At 39.1% G+C, this 17,079-nt stretch overlaps 1 protein-coding gene across 4 annotated transcripts; it reads left to right on the top strand.

The window, feature by feature from the left end:
• Positions 1–1,119: 1,119 nt before the first annotated feature.
• map2k4a (mitogen-activated protein kinase kinase 4a) lies at positions 1,120–16,452 on the top strand. Of its 4 annotated transcripts, XM_049560530.1 has the most exons (13): positions 1,121–1,568; positions 2,481–2,516; positions 3,510–3,542; positions 6,526–6,628; positions 6,745–6,919; positions 7,008–7,127; positions 7,221–7,340; positions 7,423–7,474; positions 7,560–7,687; positions 13,505–13,582; positions 14,126–14,274; positions 15,448–15,493; positions 15,650–16,452. In XM_049560530.1, the coding sequence occupies exons 1-13, from the start codon at positions 1,418–1,420 to the stop codon at positions 15,761–15,763; spliced, it is 1,305 nt and encodes a 434-aa protein (XP_049416487.1). In that variant the 5' UTR covers positions 1,121–1,417; the 3' UTR covers positions 15,764–16,452. The 4 variants fall into 4 exon arrangements, with proteins under 4 accessions (XP_049416489.1, XP_049416490.1, XP_049416487.1 ...); XM_049560532.1 differs by lacking the exon at positions 3,510–3,542 and having other exon boundaries at positions 1,120–1,568; positions 6,538–6,628; XM_049560531.1 differs by lacking the exon at positions 3,510–3,542.
• The last annotated feature ends 627 nt before the right edge of the window (positions 16,453–17,079 follow it).

Here is a 17,079-nt window from a genome sequence, read left to right as displayed (position 1 = left end):
AAGGTCAAAATAACAAAGATTCTTGCATGGGAGGACAGAATGACAATACCATCAGGTGAAGACAACAACAAAAAATGACAAAATATAACAATAGAATAAGAATTAAATCATTGAATAAGAAACAAACAATGACCTAATCATTGTAACTTCAGTGCTGTGTTACATCAATTCTTTATACATAATTCTATTGGTGTATGGTCCTTAACTTGTGTTTTTTTAAGCCTTACATAAAATCCAATACATTGATTAAACAATAATAAATACATAAACTAGAGTCATATACCTTATTATCCCACAAGAGGAGGACATTTGTCTCACAATACAGTAAATACAATAAACAAAACATATTTACATGTATAAGTTGATATGAACTAAATAAATATAATAACATTTTCCAGTGTTGGGCTACTTAATTTTTTTCTTTTTGCTTATTATATTGTCCATGCATGGTACAAAGAAAGGATCTCCTATAGGTATTGTACCATGTATATGATTTTACATACAATTTTGAGGTAAATGTATTTTTCCAGAGTAATCCTTTTATGCTACACTACATTTACGTGATCAATTAAATTACTTTGTAGAATCGCATCATTAGTACAAAATATAATTAATAAATAATATATCATATTATTATTCTAGTATATAAGGTCATTAGCTTCACTGTCACCAGCTGCAACATTAAATGATGATAGCATAAATGCATCACTGATCTAGTGACATTATACATAGGCCTATTAATCTGAAACTGGCTGTTCTGCACAACAAGTATGAAAAAGAATATTTTGATGGCAATATTGAGTCTAAATATTTTACTAAAGTAAAATTTTAAATGCAAGATTTGCAGTATTTTAGTATTTACAGTGTGGTATGGTACTAGTACTTTAACTCCAGTAAAAGTAAATGAATAATTAATAATAGTGTTAATGAATAAAGATTTACATTGATAAATGACTACTACTACTACTACTACTACTATTACTACAACTAATAATAATAATAATAATAATAAAAGAAATGGTTGTCTTTTAATTTGGTAAACAGATAACGTCATATCCTGTGTCAGTTTGGCTAACTGCTGTTAGCTTGTTGTTAGCTTCGGGACGCTGTGGGTGTTGACATGTCAGTGTCACTTGGTCAGCTGATTGCGGGTCTTAAAGCTTCTTGGCTAGTGCTGTTAGCCAGCTTAGTTAGCTTAGCCTAGCTGGATGTTTGTTTTTGTCAACGTTACAACATCTGTAGCCTTTAACATAGCCCGAAACTTTTTAAAAATCCTAATAATTTAACGCGTCTCCTGCAGTCGCCACCGGGTCGTTTAGCGACGCGAAGTTGCCTTTAGTGAGGCAGTCATTATTGTGGCTGGGAGGGAAGGGTGAAGTTGCTCTCCGTGTATCTGCATTGCAGCCCGGCGCTGCTGATGGAATTCAAACACACAACAATGGCGACTCCCAGTCCTAACAACTCAACAACACCTAGCAGCCACAACAGCAGCAATAACGCAGGATCTGCACCGCACCACCATCACCAGTCGCAGTCTCAGCACATTACTACAATGAGCAGCATGCAGGGTAAGTGGAGGTAATGTACGGATATGTGCTTGTGGCTGGGAGCTCCCATTCTGCTGCAGTGAAGGTTAATGTTAGCAGGGCTAGCCGTGGGAGGCACAGGCTACTCCCAGGACAGAGAAATGATTCCCAAGGGAACGGACGAGCATTTTTCCTCAGAGGATTGCACTGATTGTTAATTGCACAAAATTGGAAAATGAATTATTTTCTTATTCTTTACGAAATGCCTTCAATGTCCATGTTAGGATTTTGACATTTTTTTTTAGTCACGTTACAGTCTATTCATTCTTGTCTGGCGAAAATCTCGCCAAACTCTGTTTAAAAAACGGTTAATTATGGGATTACAACCATGGCTACATGTATTATAGAGGCCAATTGTCAAATATTTTTTTCTAAAACTATACAGTCATCAAAGATACACAGTCCGGCACAGATGTAGTCTGTGTGTCATCGTGTATGTAAATTGCAGCTCCCTTGACATTCATGACGTCTGCTATTCCTAAATTAGGCTTCATGCGTCTTCCACACAAACACAGTGAATTGCCGTTCTTTTGAATGAGAGCAATGTAAATGTTAAATATGCCGAATTGATCAAAACACCTTCACATTTAAGAAATTATATCAAGTCATCTTACACTGGGTGTGTGCAGCTGGCAATATGCACAACCAAATTGAATTGATTGTAAAGCTGATGGGGTTTCATCTATTCTTTATAACATCATCTTGCACTACTGAGTCCATGTATAAACCTTCTTGTATGGAGTGAACCTTGTGAAACCTGAAGCTGCTCTGTCCGTTTGAGGGCTTGCCAACAGAAATAACTCAAACCAGTCTCTTCATTCCAAACACAACCGAACCAAATGCTCATTACAGTGCTATTTTTTTGTACAAACACTGTCTCGTTTTAACTTTCAGAGTCCAACACCTGCTGGAGATGTCAGAGTGAAACAGGTAGCTATACACTTCATTGAATTCCTGGAGTAGGATACACAGTTTGAATAGAAATCCAATTTGAGTTTTCATTCCTAATGCAAGATGAGAGAGTGAACATAACTGCAGATCACATGTAGTGCTTTATTAGACTTGGTGAAGTTCTCATCTCTGCTGTGTACTCAGTCTGATAGTCATACTTGATCAGGTTTGACCTTATAGCTAGTTTCAAAAGTTCTGAGTGAAGATGTGTTGATTTAACTGTAAATTAATCGCTACAATTAGACTTCTAACTGAGATGCATTTTTGATTTTACAACCCCAGTACCTTTCTTTATAAAGAAGAAGATGCTACCACTTTAATTAAGCCTAAGAATAACAAACTTTAAATGATGTGATTTATTTGATTTTATAAGCATAATTGATCATCAGGTATCTTACAGTTAGCCCTGTTTGTGTAATCCTGTGCTTTCATTCACATTTCCCTGACCATATTTCACCTTCTACCTTACTGCTGCTAACAAATGATTCCTAACTCCTGACATGATGCTGAATGATGGTGAGCTGTCCCGAGAAAATATTTATTACACTGTACAATGTTTTCCATGATGGTAGATCCCTTCTTATGTTTCACCTGCAGTTCATTTTGCCTCCTTCATCTTCTGTGACACTAACTGACACACGACATACTTCACCATACTCAAGTTGTTTCATAAATGCGTGTGCATGCTAATGCATTACCCTCCAGATGATGCATTTAACCTGCGATAGATGCTGTGTGTTTGACATGTTAGTAAAGCAAGGCCAATTTCTGTGATTATTTGTCAACCAAGAAACTAAACCCTGTTTGTTGGGTGAAAATGGAAACCTTTTTTTTTAGCAGGAAGAGGTGATTTTAGAAGAGGAAGGTAACTTTAGGTCTAACTAACAACAGCAGTCTCTTGGAGACGGCATAACAAGCTGGCAAAGTGAAGGTGAAATATGAAGAAAATAAAAGCTGTCTTCTCACCTCTAGGGTTTCAGATAAACCTGTCTGGAGCTCCCCCAAGTAAGCCAAACCTCTTTTGCTTCAGCACCAACAGTTCTCATCCCTTTGTTTCCGCCTGACAGTCTGGTATGGGGGAGTCTGTCCTGCTGTTTTCAACTAATCCAAGTCAAGACTTCTGGTGGTTGCAAGTAGGCTTGTGCCGGTAGCTGACAGCTCAGTGCTTAACATGACTTGCTCAGATAACAGCATATGATAAAGCTGCAGCTTGTCAGACACCTGGATTTATGTATTTCTTATCACATTTACAAAGACAGTTAATAAACCAGTTTCATTTTCATATCAAATACCTACTGCAGAGTAAATGTGCTGCCCACAAAGTGCAGCTTAGTTCCTACTTCTTGTCAAAAACAGTCTCAGGTAAGTTTGTTCTCATTGGCACAAGCCTAAAATTCAGAGCTTCCATTTATATTTTAGCACAAGATCCTCTGAACTGATTGTTACTGTCCTCCCTCAGTTTGATAGAACAGTTCTCCCAACTAAACTGTGTTTACATTAATTAAACTCCCGATTAAATGCTGTAATGGAAGCTCTACCTTATTGGTTTTCAGTGTGCAACTAACAAGCCAAAGTAGTGCCTGTGTTGTCACATTAGCAGTTTGTCTTCTTTTTTTTTTTCTTTTTCTTTTTTATTGGCATGGGTGCACCTCGGCATAGCGCTTGCTTGTCGAGACAAGGTACACACACTCCAAAGTTGTCATTTCAAGCGATGTTTTCCCATTCAAGCCGATTGGAATCCAAGAGCACACATTCTTGTGGTGTTTTGGGTGGAGCAAGCGTTGAGTGCTTTCCTATGATCCAAGGTGAAATCAAAGCAGTTGGCCTTGAGAAGCATGTCGTATATCAGTGTTTTCTTTTTCCCTTTATTTTGTGTTTGTGTGTGGGTTGGTGTGTGTGTCTGCACTGTGAATGTAGGTGTTGGGGGTTTTTAGCAGCATGCTACGTTTGTGTTTCTGCATCAAGTATTAGGATTTAGGTATTTGACTGTAAGACAGTGGTAAGTACACTCAGTTCTGCTGAACGCCTTCAAACAGAACACTCATGAATAGGTGAACATGTACGGCAGCTGCTGAACAGGTGATGCCAACATAAGATGAGTTGGGTGATTTTACAATTTATACACCAGAGATGATTTTCAGCTGTCATAGTCATCATTTTGCAAATCGGACGGCAGGATGAAGTAGAGGTACTCAGACTCCGAGAGTCTCAGAGAGCTTCTCAATTGGTTTTCCAGAGAGTTTATTAAATTCTAATATATATCAGTATTGCAATATACCAATACATCTGTAAAAAGAAATATAGTTAGATAGAGGATCGCCCATTCTTGAAATTCAGCAAAATTTAAGTGCAAAACTGAGTTTGGTGTATAGTAGGAGTGTGACAGTATAACAATCTGGATCAATAATTCAATATCATTGATGCAAATAAAAACATATTTAAGATACACCTTTTTTTGAAAATGGTATGTCTGTCACCATTTCTGTTCAAGCCCATCTCTTTTCTGAACATTTAAACAGTGCTTGCAGCCTAAGGCCAGGCAGACAACAGCACGCAGCCATGAAAAAGACAATGAAGATATTAACTGATATCATCTCGTATTGATGAAGCCCTTGAAGAGAATCAAATCAAAATTGTATTGTGGCAGCCTTTGTGATATCAGCGAATATTGTATTGTCCAAACAATCGATATTACTGTATGTCTTGATGAAACTTTATAAAGCAAACACAATTTTAACATGACATACCTAGCTAACTGACTTTAAATGATTTTATTAAATATTGTTTTGCAAATAAAGCCTCTTCTGCAGGCCGAACAGCACCCATTCATTCTCGACAGGATGAGTAATAAACAAGAGTAATAAATGTTAAAGGTCTTATTCTGTATTTTTCTTTTTGTCAAGAAATCCCATGAAAAGGCTGCAAGTAATGATGTGTAAGGGGCCGATCACACCTACAGGTGGCGCTAGAAACGCGGACGCTTCAAAGACGCTTGAAATGCCTGAAATGTCCTTTCTATGAGCGCTCCTTATGAGGAGCGCCTGTAGAGTGGGGGGTGTGTGCGCAACCGGGCGATCAAAACATTGAAAATGGACCCAAGACAGAGCTATGGTGCTACTTGTGCCTGATGCCCAAAAGTTGGGATTATTTCAACTTTCAGCGTCTACAAACACATGTCTAAAAAGACGCCAGAAATAGAATGCGCGTCTAAAAAGACGCCAGACAGATGCTCGTCATAAAAAATGCTTGAAAACCAGTCAGACGCGCTGTATCATAGGAAATCAATTGTTTTACTGGCGTCTCGTTTCTAGCCCTCCTTGTAGGTGTGATCACCCCCTTAGTCTGTCTGGGGCACTAAGTCCAAGGCCCATTGGTTCCTACTGAATACATAAATCCTAAAATACCCAGCAAATTTATAGTTTTGGCTTAAAAAAAAATAAGAAGGCTCAGTAAGATCCTAAATTAGCTTGTCATTGTAATTTTAGAAAAACAAACAGGAGGAAATAGTGCATTTGTTGGGGGACTACTTTCAGGGGCTGATTAATCCACATTTGGTGCTCTACTAAGTATCTGTGGCAGCAGGACGGTGTATGTGGGATTGTGTCCCAAAAAATGTTGGTCTTCTCATGGAATTGTTGACGAAAAGAAAAAAATAAAGAATATGCTTTATTCCAGGCTCATAGGTGAGTATATTTTTGGAAATATGACTGCAGATTTGGAATGTATTTTTTAAAACATCCACATATGGTGATGCAGAAGTTGCCAGTTCTTATCCCCTCGTTCTATGGAAAGCATGATATCCATGGATTGGAGTAAATTTGGATAAATGTCCTTGTCTCCTCATTCCCTCTGTTATCTCATTTTATGGTCTGTGTTCATCATTCTGACCTTCAGTGTGGGGTGAGTTTGCTTTTGGTTTTGCTCAGTCCTCAACAGGTGTTGCTTCATTTAAGATTTGACGCCCTCACTGTGTCTTTTTCCTGCTCAGGTAAACGCAAAGCCCTGAAGCTGAACTTTGCCAACCCTCCAATCACATCCACGACTAGATTCACACTGAACACGGCCGGGCCGCCTTTTCAGAACCCGCACATGTAAGTGAACCTTTGTCTGTCATCATGTCAGTCCTACAAAAGAAGGCCAAGGCTACTACGTTTAGACATTTTGATTGTCTCTGTGTCTCTTTACACTCACTCATTGTCTTTGGCAGAGAGAGGCTGAGAACACACAGTATCGAGTCATCAGGAAAGTTGAAGATCTCCCCGGAGCAGCACTGGGACTTCACAGCTGAGGATCTCAAAGATCTGGGCGAGATCGGCCGAGGGGCTTACGGCTCCGTCAATAAGATGGTGCACAAGCCGAGTAACCAGATCATGGCGGTCAAGGTGATTCACCTCGGACATGTAGATATCCAGGTGCAGATTTGTTGGTTACAGGTGTGAAGTTGTTCTGAGCATCATGTTTGTTTCACAGAGAATTCGATCGACAGTTGATGAGAAGGAACAGAAGCAGCTGCTGATGGACCTGGACGTGGTCATGAGAAGTAGTGACTGTCCGTACATCGTGCAGTTTTATGGCGCTCTGTTCAGAGAGGTGACAGTAACTCACATTTCAGCTCGTTGTTCTCATTTATAAAGTGATATATTTTAATTTCTCCAACACATGACTGAATTTCTTGTGTTTCAGGGCGACTGTTGGATTTGTATGGAACTTATGGCTACCTCGTTAGACAAATTTTACAAATTTGTATATTGCTCATTAGATGAAGTGATTCCAGAAGAAATATTAGGGAAAATAACATTAGCAGTAAGTTTTTCTGGCTCACTTTTCACAAATAAAGACGCCTTATTTTCGACTCCTGCTGCTAAACCCTCTCTGTGTTTTGCAGACTGTGAAGGCACTAAACCACTTAAAAGAAAACTTGAAAATAATACACAGAGGTAAGACGATACCTTTTCTTATCATCCTAGTTTTGTACACCTTCAGGTAACCTTTAACCACCTGGTTCTCTTCATCCTCCCACAGACATTAAGCCGTCAAACATCCTCCTGGACAGGAACGGCAACATAAAGCTGTGTGACTTTGGCATCAGCGGTCAGCTGGTGGACTCTATCGCCAAAACCAGAGATGCAGGCTGCAGACCATACATGGCAGTAAGTAACAGTGAGCTTGTGATAAAACAAATGGTCGCAGCAGGTTTTTATGCCTCCGCGCCAGCGATAGCCGTGGCCAGAAGCACTATTCTTTCATGAGGAATTTCTTAAAATTAGGCACAAACATCCAGTTGGACTCAGCAATGAACTGATTTGATTTAAGTAATACAGGTCAAAGGTCAAGGTTACTGTGATCTTGTTCGTCTCATTCTCATGAACGCAATATCTTAAGAACATCTTTAGGGAATTTCTTTAATTTGGCACAAACGTCCACTTGGACTCAACGAAGAACTGGTTAGAATTTCTGAGCATGTTTTTGTCCATAACTCAAGAATACCTTTGCTAATTATGACAACATTTCATATAAATGTCTTATAGGATAAAACTGTGAAGTGATGACATTTATATGTTATTAATATGTAAATATCCAAAAAGTCTAAGGTCGGCTTTACTATGACATCATAATGTTGTGCAGAAACACTTTACTGGCCATTTTTTCAACGTCATATCCCAGGAACAGAAGGGAAGACATTTGGTCTGATACTGAATTGGTCACAGTTATCCTGGGTGTCCACCATGAGACTGTGCTCAATGTTAAGATCTGTGATCAACCAAAGTTCCTTCCTCAGCTGTATCCTCTCCATTAGTGCCTGCCTCAAAGAGTCAAACGATTTTACCTTTTGTTTCCCATAATTTAGCAAAAAAGATAAAGATGAATCAGAGCAGGCGTCTGACTCGTCTGCTGACATAAGACAGCAGTCATATTTTTGTGTGTGTGTGTGTGTGTGTGTACAAGATAATTCCTGATGAATCAGTATTGCCCTGACTAAGACCTGTTAGTAAAGGGACATCAGAATGTTTGGTTATAATGCATCAATAGGAACTGCTGTTTTCCTATTTGTATTCTGGAGTTTTTGGCCCTTCAGCTAAAATGTCATCCGAGGTCAGTGGTCACTGGTGATAAACTCCTTTTGTTGTTTGCTTTAAGAATGTAAAACGCTACTGATATGCCAATAGTTGGGAGTTTTTTGACATGTGAGCTAGTCAGTGAGTTTTGAAAGCCACACATATCAATACTTGACCAACAGATACTGGACTGTGTGTTGTTAAGGCACGTTTGTACTTTGGAGCAGGAATAATCTTATTACCCATTTCATCTTTATTTCATTAACTGACCTGTGGTGTATTGGAAGAGAAAACAATTTGAGAATGTTGCCAAGCACACAGTGGTAAATGACATGATTTCTTACATAATTGACGGCTCAATTTAGGGCTGCAACTAATGATCATCTTTATTACTAATTGAAGGAGGACTTCCATATAGACCATTCAAACATAACGTTAACATTGTAACTGGGTCAAATGAGAAAACTGGCAGTCGTTTAGCGTTATGGCTATGTGTGAAATCAGCAAACTTATTCATTTCCATTTCCATTTTTAGACATAACAGTTAAAGATACATATAGTTTAACATGGTGATCCAACCGATCTGACGTTTCAATTTTACTTATTTTATGTACTTTGTTTCTTTGATAAATCAAATACACCAGCACAGAAGCTGAGCAATGTACTGCTATGGGCAGGGCTGCAGCAAAAAGTGTACACTATATTTGGAAGATTTTCTGTGCTTGACCTTACACACTGACTGATCGAGGCAGTGGTAGACCAGCAACTCCCACGAAGTAAAATGGACACCGTCAGAAGACGTGGCCCATCCATTAGACCCTCCTTGTTGGGTAAATGCCCATTTCTTTAAAACTCCAACTCTCCAGTTTGCAACACAGGCCGTCTGCTTAAGAAAAAGAAGGAAATGTACAAGCCCAAACCTGGATAACTCTGATGACATCACTCTTGACATCATCAGGATTTTTTTTTTTTTTTTTTTTTTTTTCTCAGACCAGAGCTACAGAAGATATTCATAGGCTAAGTTATGATTTCCATGATGGGCAAAGTTTATGTGTATGTTGATGTGTGTTACACATCTTGATGTGTTCCCCATTAGTAAAAGACAGTTATCAGTAGATTATTCAATTAAATGGCCGTCACAAATTTCTGAAGCCCAAGATGATGTCTTCAGAGTTCTTGTTTTTTTTCTGGATAACAATAAGATATTAAAATCCTTAAATGATCAATTGGTTGTCACTATCTAAGCTGCCTGTTAATGAGGCCAATGATTTTGTTGAGCAGCCACCGTGCGTGTTGTGTGTAAATATATACGTGTGCATGCCAACATAATTGAAGAGCACCAAATCTTTGGCAGTTCAAAGAGGTGATCTCAGCATGTCGTCATCACTCAAGGTTATTTTCTCTTGTGGGGTTACGTCCCCCTTCCTCCTCTCAACCCCTCCTCCGGTCTCTCCGCAGCAGTTTCCATTCTAAATTTGGTTAGGCACCATCACGACCCAGCGGCACACCACCACCTCACGCTCATACACTCTGCCCTCTGAAGGGCCGCGGCAGGGAGCTTCATTCATGACGTGGTTCGAAGGAAGTCGCAGGAGCTTCCCACGGGTGTGAGCTCACACAGCAGGAATCTCAGCTCCAGTTTCTTGTTTCCAGCTGGCGGACTCTCCAGGTGTTTGATCACTGCCGTGCTGGTTACGGCAGGTTTAATGACGTAGAAAAACTGACCTCAGTACAGCTGGGGAGCCTGACTTATTGTTTGGATTAAGTGGCTACGATAGCATATAGACAACACGCTCTTTTTACCTCAGGCAACATTCAAATGTTGGACGCATGAGGTGTTTTTTAGCTTTTTATTGAACCAGTAGCTCTTATTCACAGCTCATTGTGGTCATGGTTATGATGGTGTTTGACTGTAATGCTGTTTAGGGCGACAACTAACAATTACTTTCATCACATGAAAAGATGAATCATCTAGTCTATAATGTGTCAGAAATGAGAACAAAGGAGGGGGATTTACATCTTTAACTATTCTTTTTGTTGCATCTTCATCTCTTATGATTATGAACTGTGTCTCTTTTTTAAAAATTGCTGTTAAAGGAACTCTTCACCCCCCAAATGACCATTTGTTTTTTTAGATACATTCCCGGTGTTACGCTGGATTAGTGAAGAAAACTTTATTTTTCTCGCATGCTTTCACGGGTAACGAAGAATCAAAATACAGAGAGAATTCTTAATGCATTGAAGTTCTAGGGGTCCAGCAAAATAACAGCAAATTATATCAAAGCATCTGTTTACAAACTCTCACACAACTCGTGCAGTATAATCCAAATCATATGCTCAGTACTTTCCAAACGGACGGCTCATTCCAACAACGAACTGAACTAAAAGTTAAACTCACCTGTGCTCGCTTTAAAGCCAAACTCCATTAATAAAAACAGTGATTTTACCTCGGTGAACACAGGAGCTGCTGGTCTACTGCTGCCTGCATCACTTAATTTGTTTGTTTGTTATTGTGTGACTTTGACTTTGAGGAGTAGTTCGGATTCTACCAAAGTCAGACATTAACACAAACTAACTAACTGATCCAGTCAGCTGTAACATAGCAGTTCATGTGTTCAGTGACGTAAATTCTGTGTTTTTATCAATGAGGTTTGGCTTTGAAGAGAGCATAGATAAGCTTCACTTTCAGTTTAGTTTTCAGTATTACTGTGCATGTGTTTGGGGAGTACACAGCATATAACTGGATATATGAGACTTAAACTGCACAAATAATGTGAGCATTTGTAAACAGATGTTTTAATATAGTTTACAGTTGTTGAATGTGGCCTTCCTTTACTCCGAATCATCGAGAATTTTCTCAGTTTTTGGATTTTTCATCAACAATGGAAGCATGAAATTTTCTTCTTGAATTCAGTGTTACAGGAAGTGAGTAATTGATACACATATGGTCATTTTGAGGGTAAAGTATTTCTTGACATCCACACATTGGAGAAGCTGAATCTCACAAATGTTTTTTATTTATTACTTAAAATAATTAATTGATTATTGAACCTGCTGTCTAATCGTTTCCCCGCTAGTGCTGTTCATATGTTTTTAAACAATTTATTTGCTGTGATTGTGCAGACTAAACACTTCCAGTCTTGGCAGATGTGAGCGGGCTCTCTGCAGTATTCAGCTGCTGTTCCATAAAACCCATCAGTGCTGCAGCACAGACTGTCCCACTCTGCTGGGTGACATCAGCATCTAAATCAGGCCTGTAAATGGGCCAACGAGGTGCTTCCTCCTCTCTGCACAGCAGCAGGAGATTTTTCTGCAGCCCCTCACGCACTTCATTACCACGTCTGGTCTGCAGTTTTGCGATGAACCGGAGGCGAGGTTGTAAATGACAGAGTTGGCAGTCATGATCTCGTGAGGCATGCAGAGCCATGCTGCAGGAACATGCTACTTACGTGTGAGCTGGAGAGCTGATGGCATCTTGTTGTGCAGGTGAAAACATGCCCAGAGGTGATGAGCTGTCTTGGTATTCTCAGGGGCAAGTTTGTCAAGCAGTGGATTTGTTTTGACCCAGTTTGGGCATGAACACCTGTGTCTGGAACTCAGAGCAACATTTGAGAAACAATTTAGGTGCTCAGATGAGCTCTTTTACTAAACACTTCTCATATCATAAAACTAAAAGTTAAAATGCATGATAAGTTGTTGACATGCAGCTTTAATCTGTCCCAGTGTGTGAGTTATCTAGTGATGGGCAGATGAAGCCTTATGGAGATCACTAGCTGTAGATGCTTAGAAAGGTTTGAGGCTTTAAATTGAATGCACACAGTGACACCTGGTGGTCTGCAAAACGTACAACAGCACTTTAACACTGCACCAAAACAACTCTCTGATTTTAAGGATTCAATCTCATAGACAGAGCTGCCACCATTAATCAATTAGTTTGCCACTACTGAATTAATCACCAACTAATCTGATAATGGATTGATCTGCTTTAGTAACTTTTTAAGGAAAAAAAGTCAAAATTGTGTGATTGCTTTTTTTTGAGTGTGATTATTTTTCTGGTTTCTTTCCTCCTTTATGACAGTAAACTGAATATCTTTGGGTTGCAGACAAAACATGACATTTGAAGATGTGTTCTTGGGCTTTGAGAAACACTGATCAGCATTTTTCATAATTTTCTGACTTTCTTTAGACCAAGTAACATTGTTTAATTAATAATTGAGGCACTACTCATATATGAGCAATAAAAATGAAGCCTTATTTATTACCCTCATAATAATCTGGTCCTGCAGTAATGTTACTGTGCAACGTATGTAAATGTCCAAGAAGCCTTCATATAAACTATTTACAGTTTTTATTAATTCACCTTACTTGTGTGGTGTATGCGTCCACTGTGGGCTCATGTTTTAACTCAGCAGTTCATGTGACATTTAAAATGAGTTACATTGTAATGCAATGTGATTAAAGATTAGTATTTATTCAGCTATAACCTTTGCTTAGTTGGTATCAGATGAAAATGTTCCCATGCTCATGATTGTCTTTCTAGTGTACAGCACCATATTTCTGTTATTTTTCTCTCCTCTTATCCCACTAGTGTGCGCATTATTACAGCACAAAATGCAGCTGCCAAACTGAAGCTCTTTCTGAAGCACCAATTCAGTAACAGTGTAGCTACATGTGGTCTTGAGCCAAGCAATGTCATTGATTCAGAACATAGTTTTGCCACAACGACATTGTGATGTTTATAATGGCTAAAATTCTTCTCTTTGTTGCACATACTGTGTCCTTGTCACCAAGAAGCACACGAGTCTTCAGGATACATTAAATGCTTGTGTATTTCTTTGACATGCAGTATGAATTATATTTAGCTGTCTACTTTTGTTTCTAAACTCAGCTTTTAATCTGTTTGATATTCAGCCGGAGCGAATAGACCCCAGTGCGTCCAGGCAAGGCTACGACGTCCGCTCAGATGTTTGGAGTTTGGGAATCACACTGGTGAGTCTTAACGTGACACTGCTGGTTAAAAATACAATTTGATAACCCTTAAGTGCCTCACACCATCAGATATTCATAGGAAAGATTGGTTATTAAGGAGTGTGGAGAAATTATACAAATATGTACATTTAAAGTTAAAAAAAAAAGCATCTAAAATACAGACCTGATAGTGAAGTATTTAAAATTGAATCAATTTTATAGTACATGACTTGTACTAGAGTTGGACATAACATTGCACGTTCTCTCCCATAAAAATGGGACACTCAGTTGGCATACGTTCAGTAATGAATGAATAATTTATGGCATTAACTGTGAGAAACAGCACCTCTGCTCTTTTTCCCCAGAAGGTTACTGCTTTTATATACATTTTTTATGATGTTACTGAAGGTGGTCTTTAGTTTCTCTAATATAAAACACTGCAGAACACCCAGTATGCCTATATGTTTGAATCTGTTGGGTTTTCTAATGTTATTTCACACCTGATTGATAGTTTTAAAACATGAGTTTGTCCTGATCATGTTATATGTACATCATGTGTTTCAGTATGAGCTGGCCACAGGGAGGTTCCCTTACCCAAAGTGGAACAGTGTGTTCGACCAGTTGACCCAGGTGGTGAGGGGAGACCCGCCACAGCTCAGCAACTCGGAGGAGAGGCGCTTCTCTCCCAAATTCATCTCCTTTGTCAACGTGTGGTAAGGGAAACACTGCTGGGAATGCATTTTGCAGCAACACATGGCTGTAATAGATAGAATTACACTACAGTGTCATAGCTGGTTAGTAATTTGGTCATAACAACAGAGTCTCTGGCCGTTAGTTTCAATGCATCTGACGATTTCGCTTTTTGCTCTTACCAACAGAAGTTTCAGAATATCATATCTCCATTGAGACATTTTTCTTGCCGTCTTTGTATAAATTACCCTTATTTTCCTCAAGTTCGCACAAGCTGCATGAGAGAAACACCATCAACTCGGTTACTCTATCATAGTGAATTCTGTGGACAATTACCTGCTCTGTAGAGTGCCCCATGGATGACGTTTTTCTGTAGGCCGACACAGAAGTTAGCGTCGCCCTGGTTCCCTCGTCAAAAAGTCTTTGGGATTCTTCCATTGGGTTTTGGATTATTCCTGAAAATAAGCTCTGTTGCAGCAGACAAATGTTTATGATAAAATAATCTTCACCGTTTTCATTTTCAGGATTATTGAAGCCTAAATACATCACCACAAGTAAAAAGCTAACTAACGTTAGGCTATAAACAAACTACATTACAGTCACATGACCTAACGTCACCAACATAACAAGACTGTAAGACTGTGTTCAGCGTGGCTCAGCATAATGACGTTCTGTAGACTCATTTAGCCACTTGTTAGCAACCGCCTTTTGTAAGACATACAGAAGCTCCAAAGTTCGTAAGTGGGGTATTTACTGATGTATTTTATGTTGTAGAGCAAAACGTGAAAATCTCCTCAGCTTAACCACTGACCTTATGTCAGGCATCTAACCAAAAACCCATCGACTTCAAGATGAGGGAACCATGAATGGTAACATGCTAACTCATTTGCAGGCTTGAAGACTCATTCCTGGGGCAGCCTATTCACACATGGGCTCAATCGGACATTACACAGACTTTATACTAGGGAGTTGGCAAGATAAAGTCCGTTAAATGTCCGAGCCAACTGATTCAGTCATTTTTGTTTGTACACATGCAGTTCCTCAGGGAAATGTCTAGATAATTTCAGGTTTGCAGTGCATGTGTGAAAGGGGCCACAGAGTACAAACTCCAGTGGCTGCTTGCTGTAGTAGCCCCCTGGTGGACAAATGGCTGAACTGCATCCTTTTTTTTTTTTTTTTTTTAATCCTTTCTCTAGCCTTACAAAGGATGAGTCGAAAAGGCCAAAGTACAAAGAGCTACTGGTGAGTTTGTCATGAAGGCTGCTGGCCTGTCTGTATACACTCATAAAGTAATGTATTAAACTGACTTAAATCCAGTCATACACTCTGTTTTTTGGTCTCCAGTTGTAGAAGTTTATATCACTGCATAACCCGACTTTGTTTCTTTTTCCGCTCCAGAAAGATCCATTTATCCAGATGTACGAGGAGCGTTCGGTCGATGTAGCTGGTTACGTCTGCAGGCTCATGGATCAGATGCCGGCGTCTCCCAGCTCACCTATGTATATGGACTGATAGCACGACAAGATAGAAATACATTAATAGATATACACCAGTCTGCAACAACAAATACATTTAAAAAAAAAAAAAAAAAAAAAAAAGACAACAACGTAAACAAAACAAATCCTCATGTAAATTTGCTTGGTCCCCTTATTGCAGTGTTAAAAGAGAATTGTAAAGCCTAAAAGAAAAAAGAAAAAACACCATTTGCAATTACAGTGGTGTTCATTTCAGTCATGTCTGTATAATATATCAACACTTCTGTTTCTCTCTTGTTCACAAACACATGGACGCACAGTCATGTAAGTATAGCAGCTGAATCAATCAATCATTTGGTCTTGACTCATCTTAATGAGGACACATCTCAGTGGTTAGTACAGTGATTTAAGACAAAAAATAATAAGAAGAATAATAACGTGGAACTTGTATTTATAGAACCAAAAATCGTGGAGTATTTGATTTGGAGATTCTTCAACATACTGGAATCATGCTCTTTGTGAATTGTCCCACCTCTTTCATGTACGTAACTGAAAGCATTGTGTTTGGTATCTTAATGGAACTTTGCTTCTCTGGGTATAAAGCAGTTTAAAAGTGTTGGTGGTCAGAATCATGGTAGACCTGCAGTCCAGTTGGTGCCGAGAGGCTGCTGTCCTCACTGTACAGTGGACTATATGCTAATGCAAATAAAGAAAGACAAAGGAAAAGTGTGTGTTGTCTCTTTTTTTGAATGGGTTGAACATAAGTATATGGAGATTTGTATACGTATATTCTGAATTTTAATACTGCTCTGATGCTGCATGTGTTCCTGATGTTCATCTGTGCTACTAACAGTTTGTCCATGCTTTTTATTCCATCAAGAACAAGATGATGATTAAAGAACAAACTTGCTTTTTCAGCCTTATTCATTTTCTGATCTATAAGCTACTGTATGATACAGCAGCTGACTCAATTTCTGTTGAGAGGAGGTACAACTGATAACTCATCATGTGTTACTATGCAGCTAGTGGGACATTAGGAGGATATACTAGGCCAAAAGTATGGAGACAATGAGGCTACATTATTATTATTATCGTATGTACTAGTATCATACAGTCCATCTCATTGCAAGAACAGATCTGCTGCTGTAAGCAGTGGTGCCCCCCTGGAAAAAATAACTGGAGGCCAACATTACTGTGGTGTCATCATTTTTAAAGCTAGGTAGTGCTATCTTGTGAAACTAGACAACCTAAGGCATCGATTGGTACCGATCATGTCAGCATAGCTTATTGGGAAGAGGGCTAAATAACGTGCCCAAGTTTGGCTAAATTTTGGTGAGGGAGCAACTGGCATGG

Source organism: Epinephelus fuscoguttatus, linkage group LG19 (assembly GCF_011397635.1).
Source record: "Epinephelus fuscoguttatus linkage group LG19, E.fuscoguttatus.final_Chr_v1".
NCBI classification, from domain to species: Eukaryota; Metazoa; Chordata; class Actinopteri; order Perciformes; family Serranidae; genus Epinephelus; species Epinephelus fuscoguttatus.
The sequence above is the reverse complement of the archived record's forward strand: the minus strand, read 5'-3'. Positions and strand labels throughout refer to the sequence as shown.

Bases quoted from the DNA above. Each gene is read 5' to 3' on its own strand.
- map2k4a (XM_049560530.1), top strand. From the start codon at position 1,418: ATGGAATTCAAACACACAACAATGGCGACTCCCAGTCCTAACAACTCA. The intron at 2,517-3,509 runs GTAGCTATACAC...TCTCACCTCTAG, and splicing joins GAGATGTCAGAGTGAAACAG to GGTTTCAGATAAACCTGTCT. The intron at 3,543-6,525 runs GTAAGCCAAACC...TTTCCTGCTCAG, and splicing joins CCTGTCTGGAGCTCCCCCAA to GTAAACGCAAAGCCCTGAAG.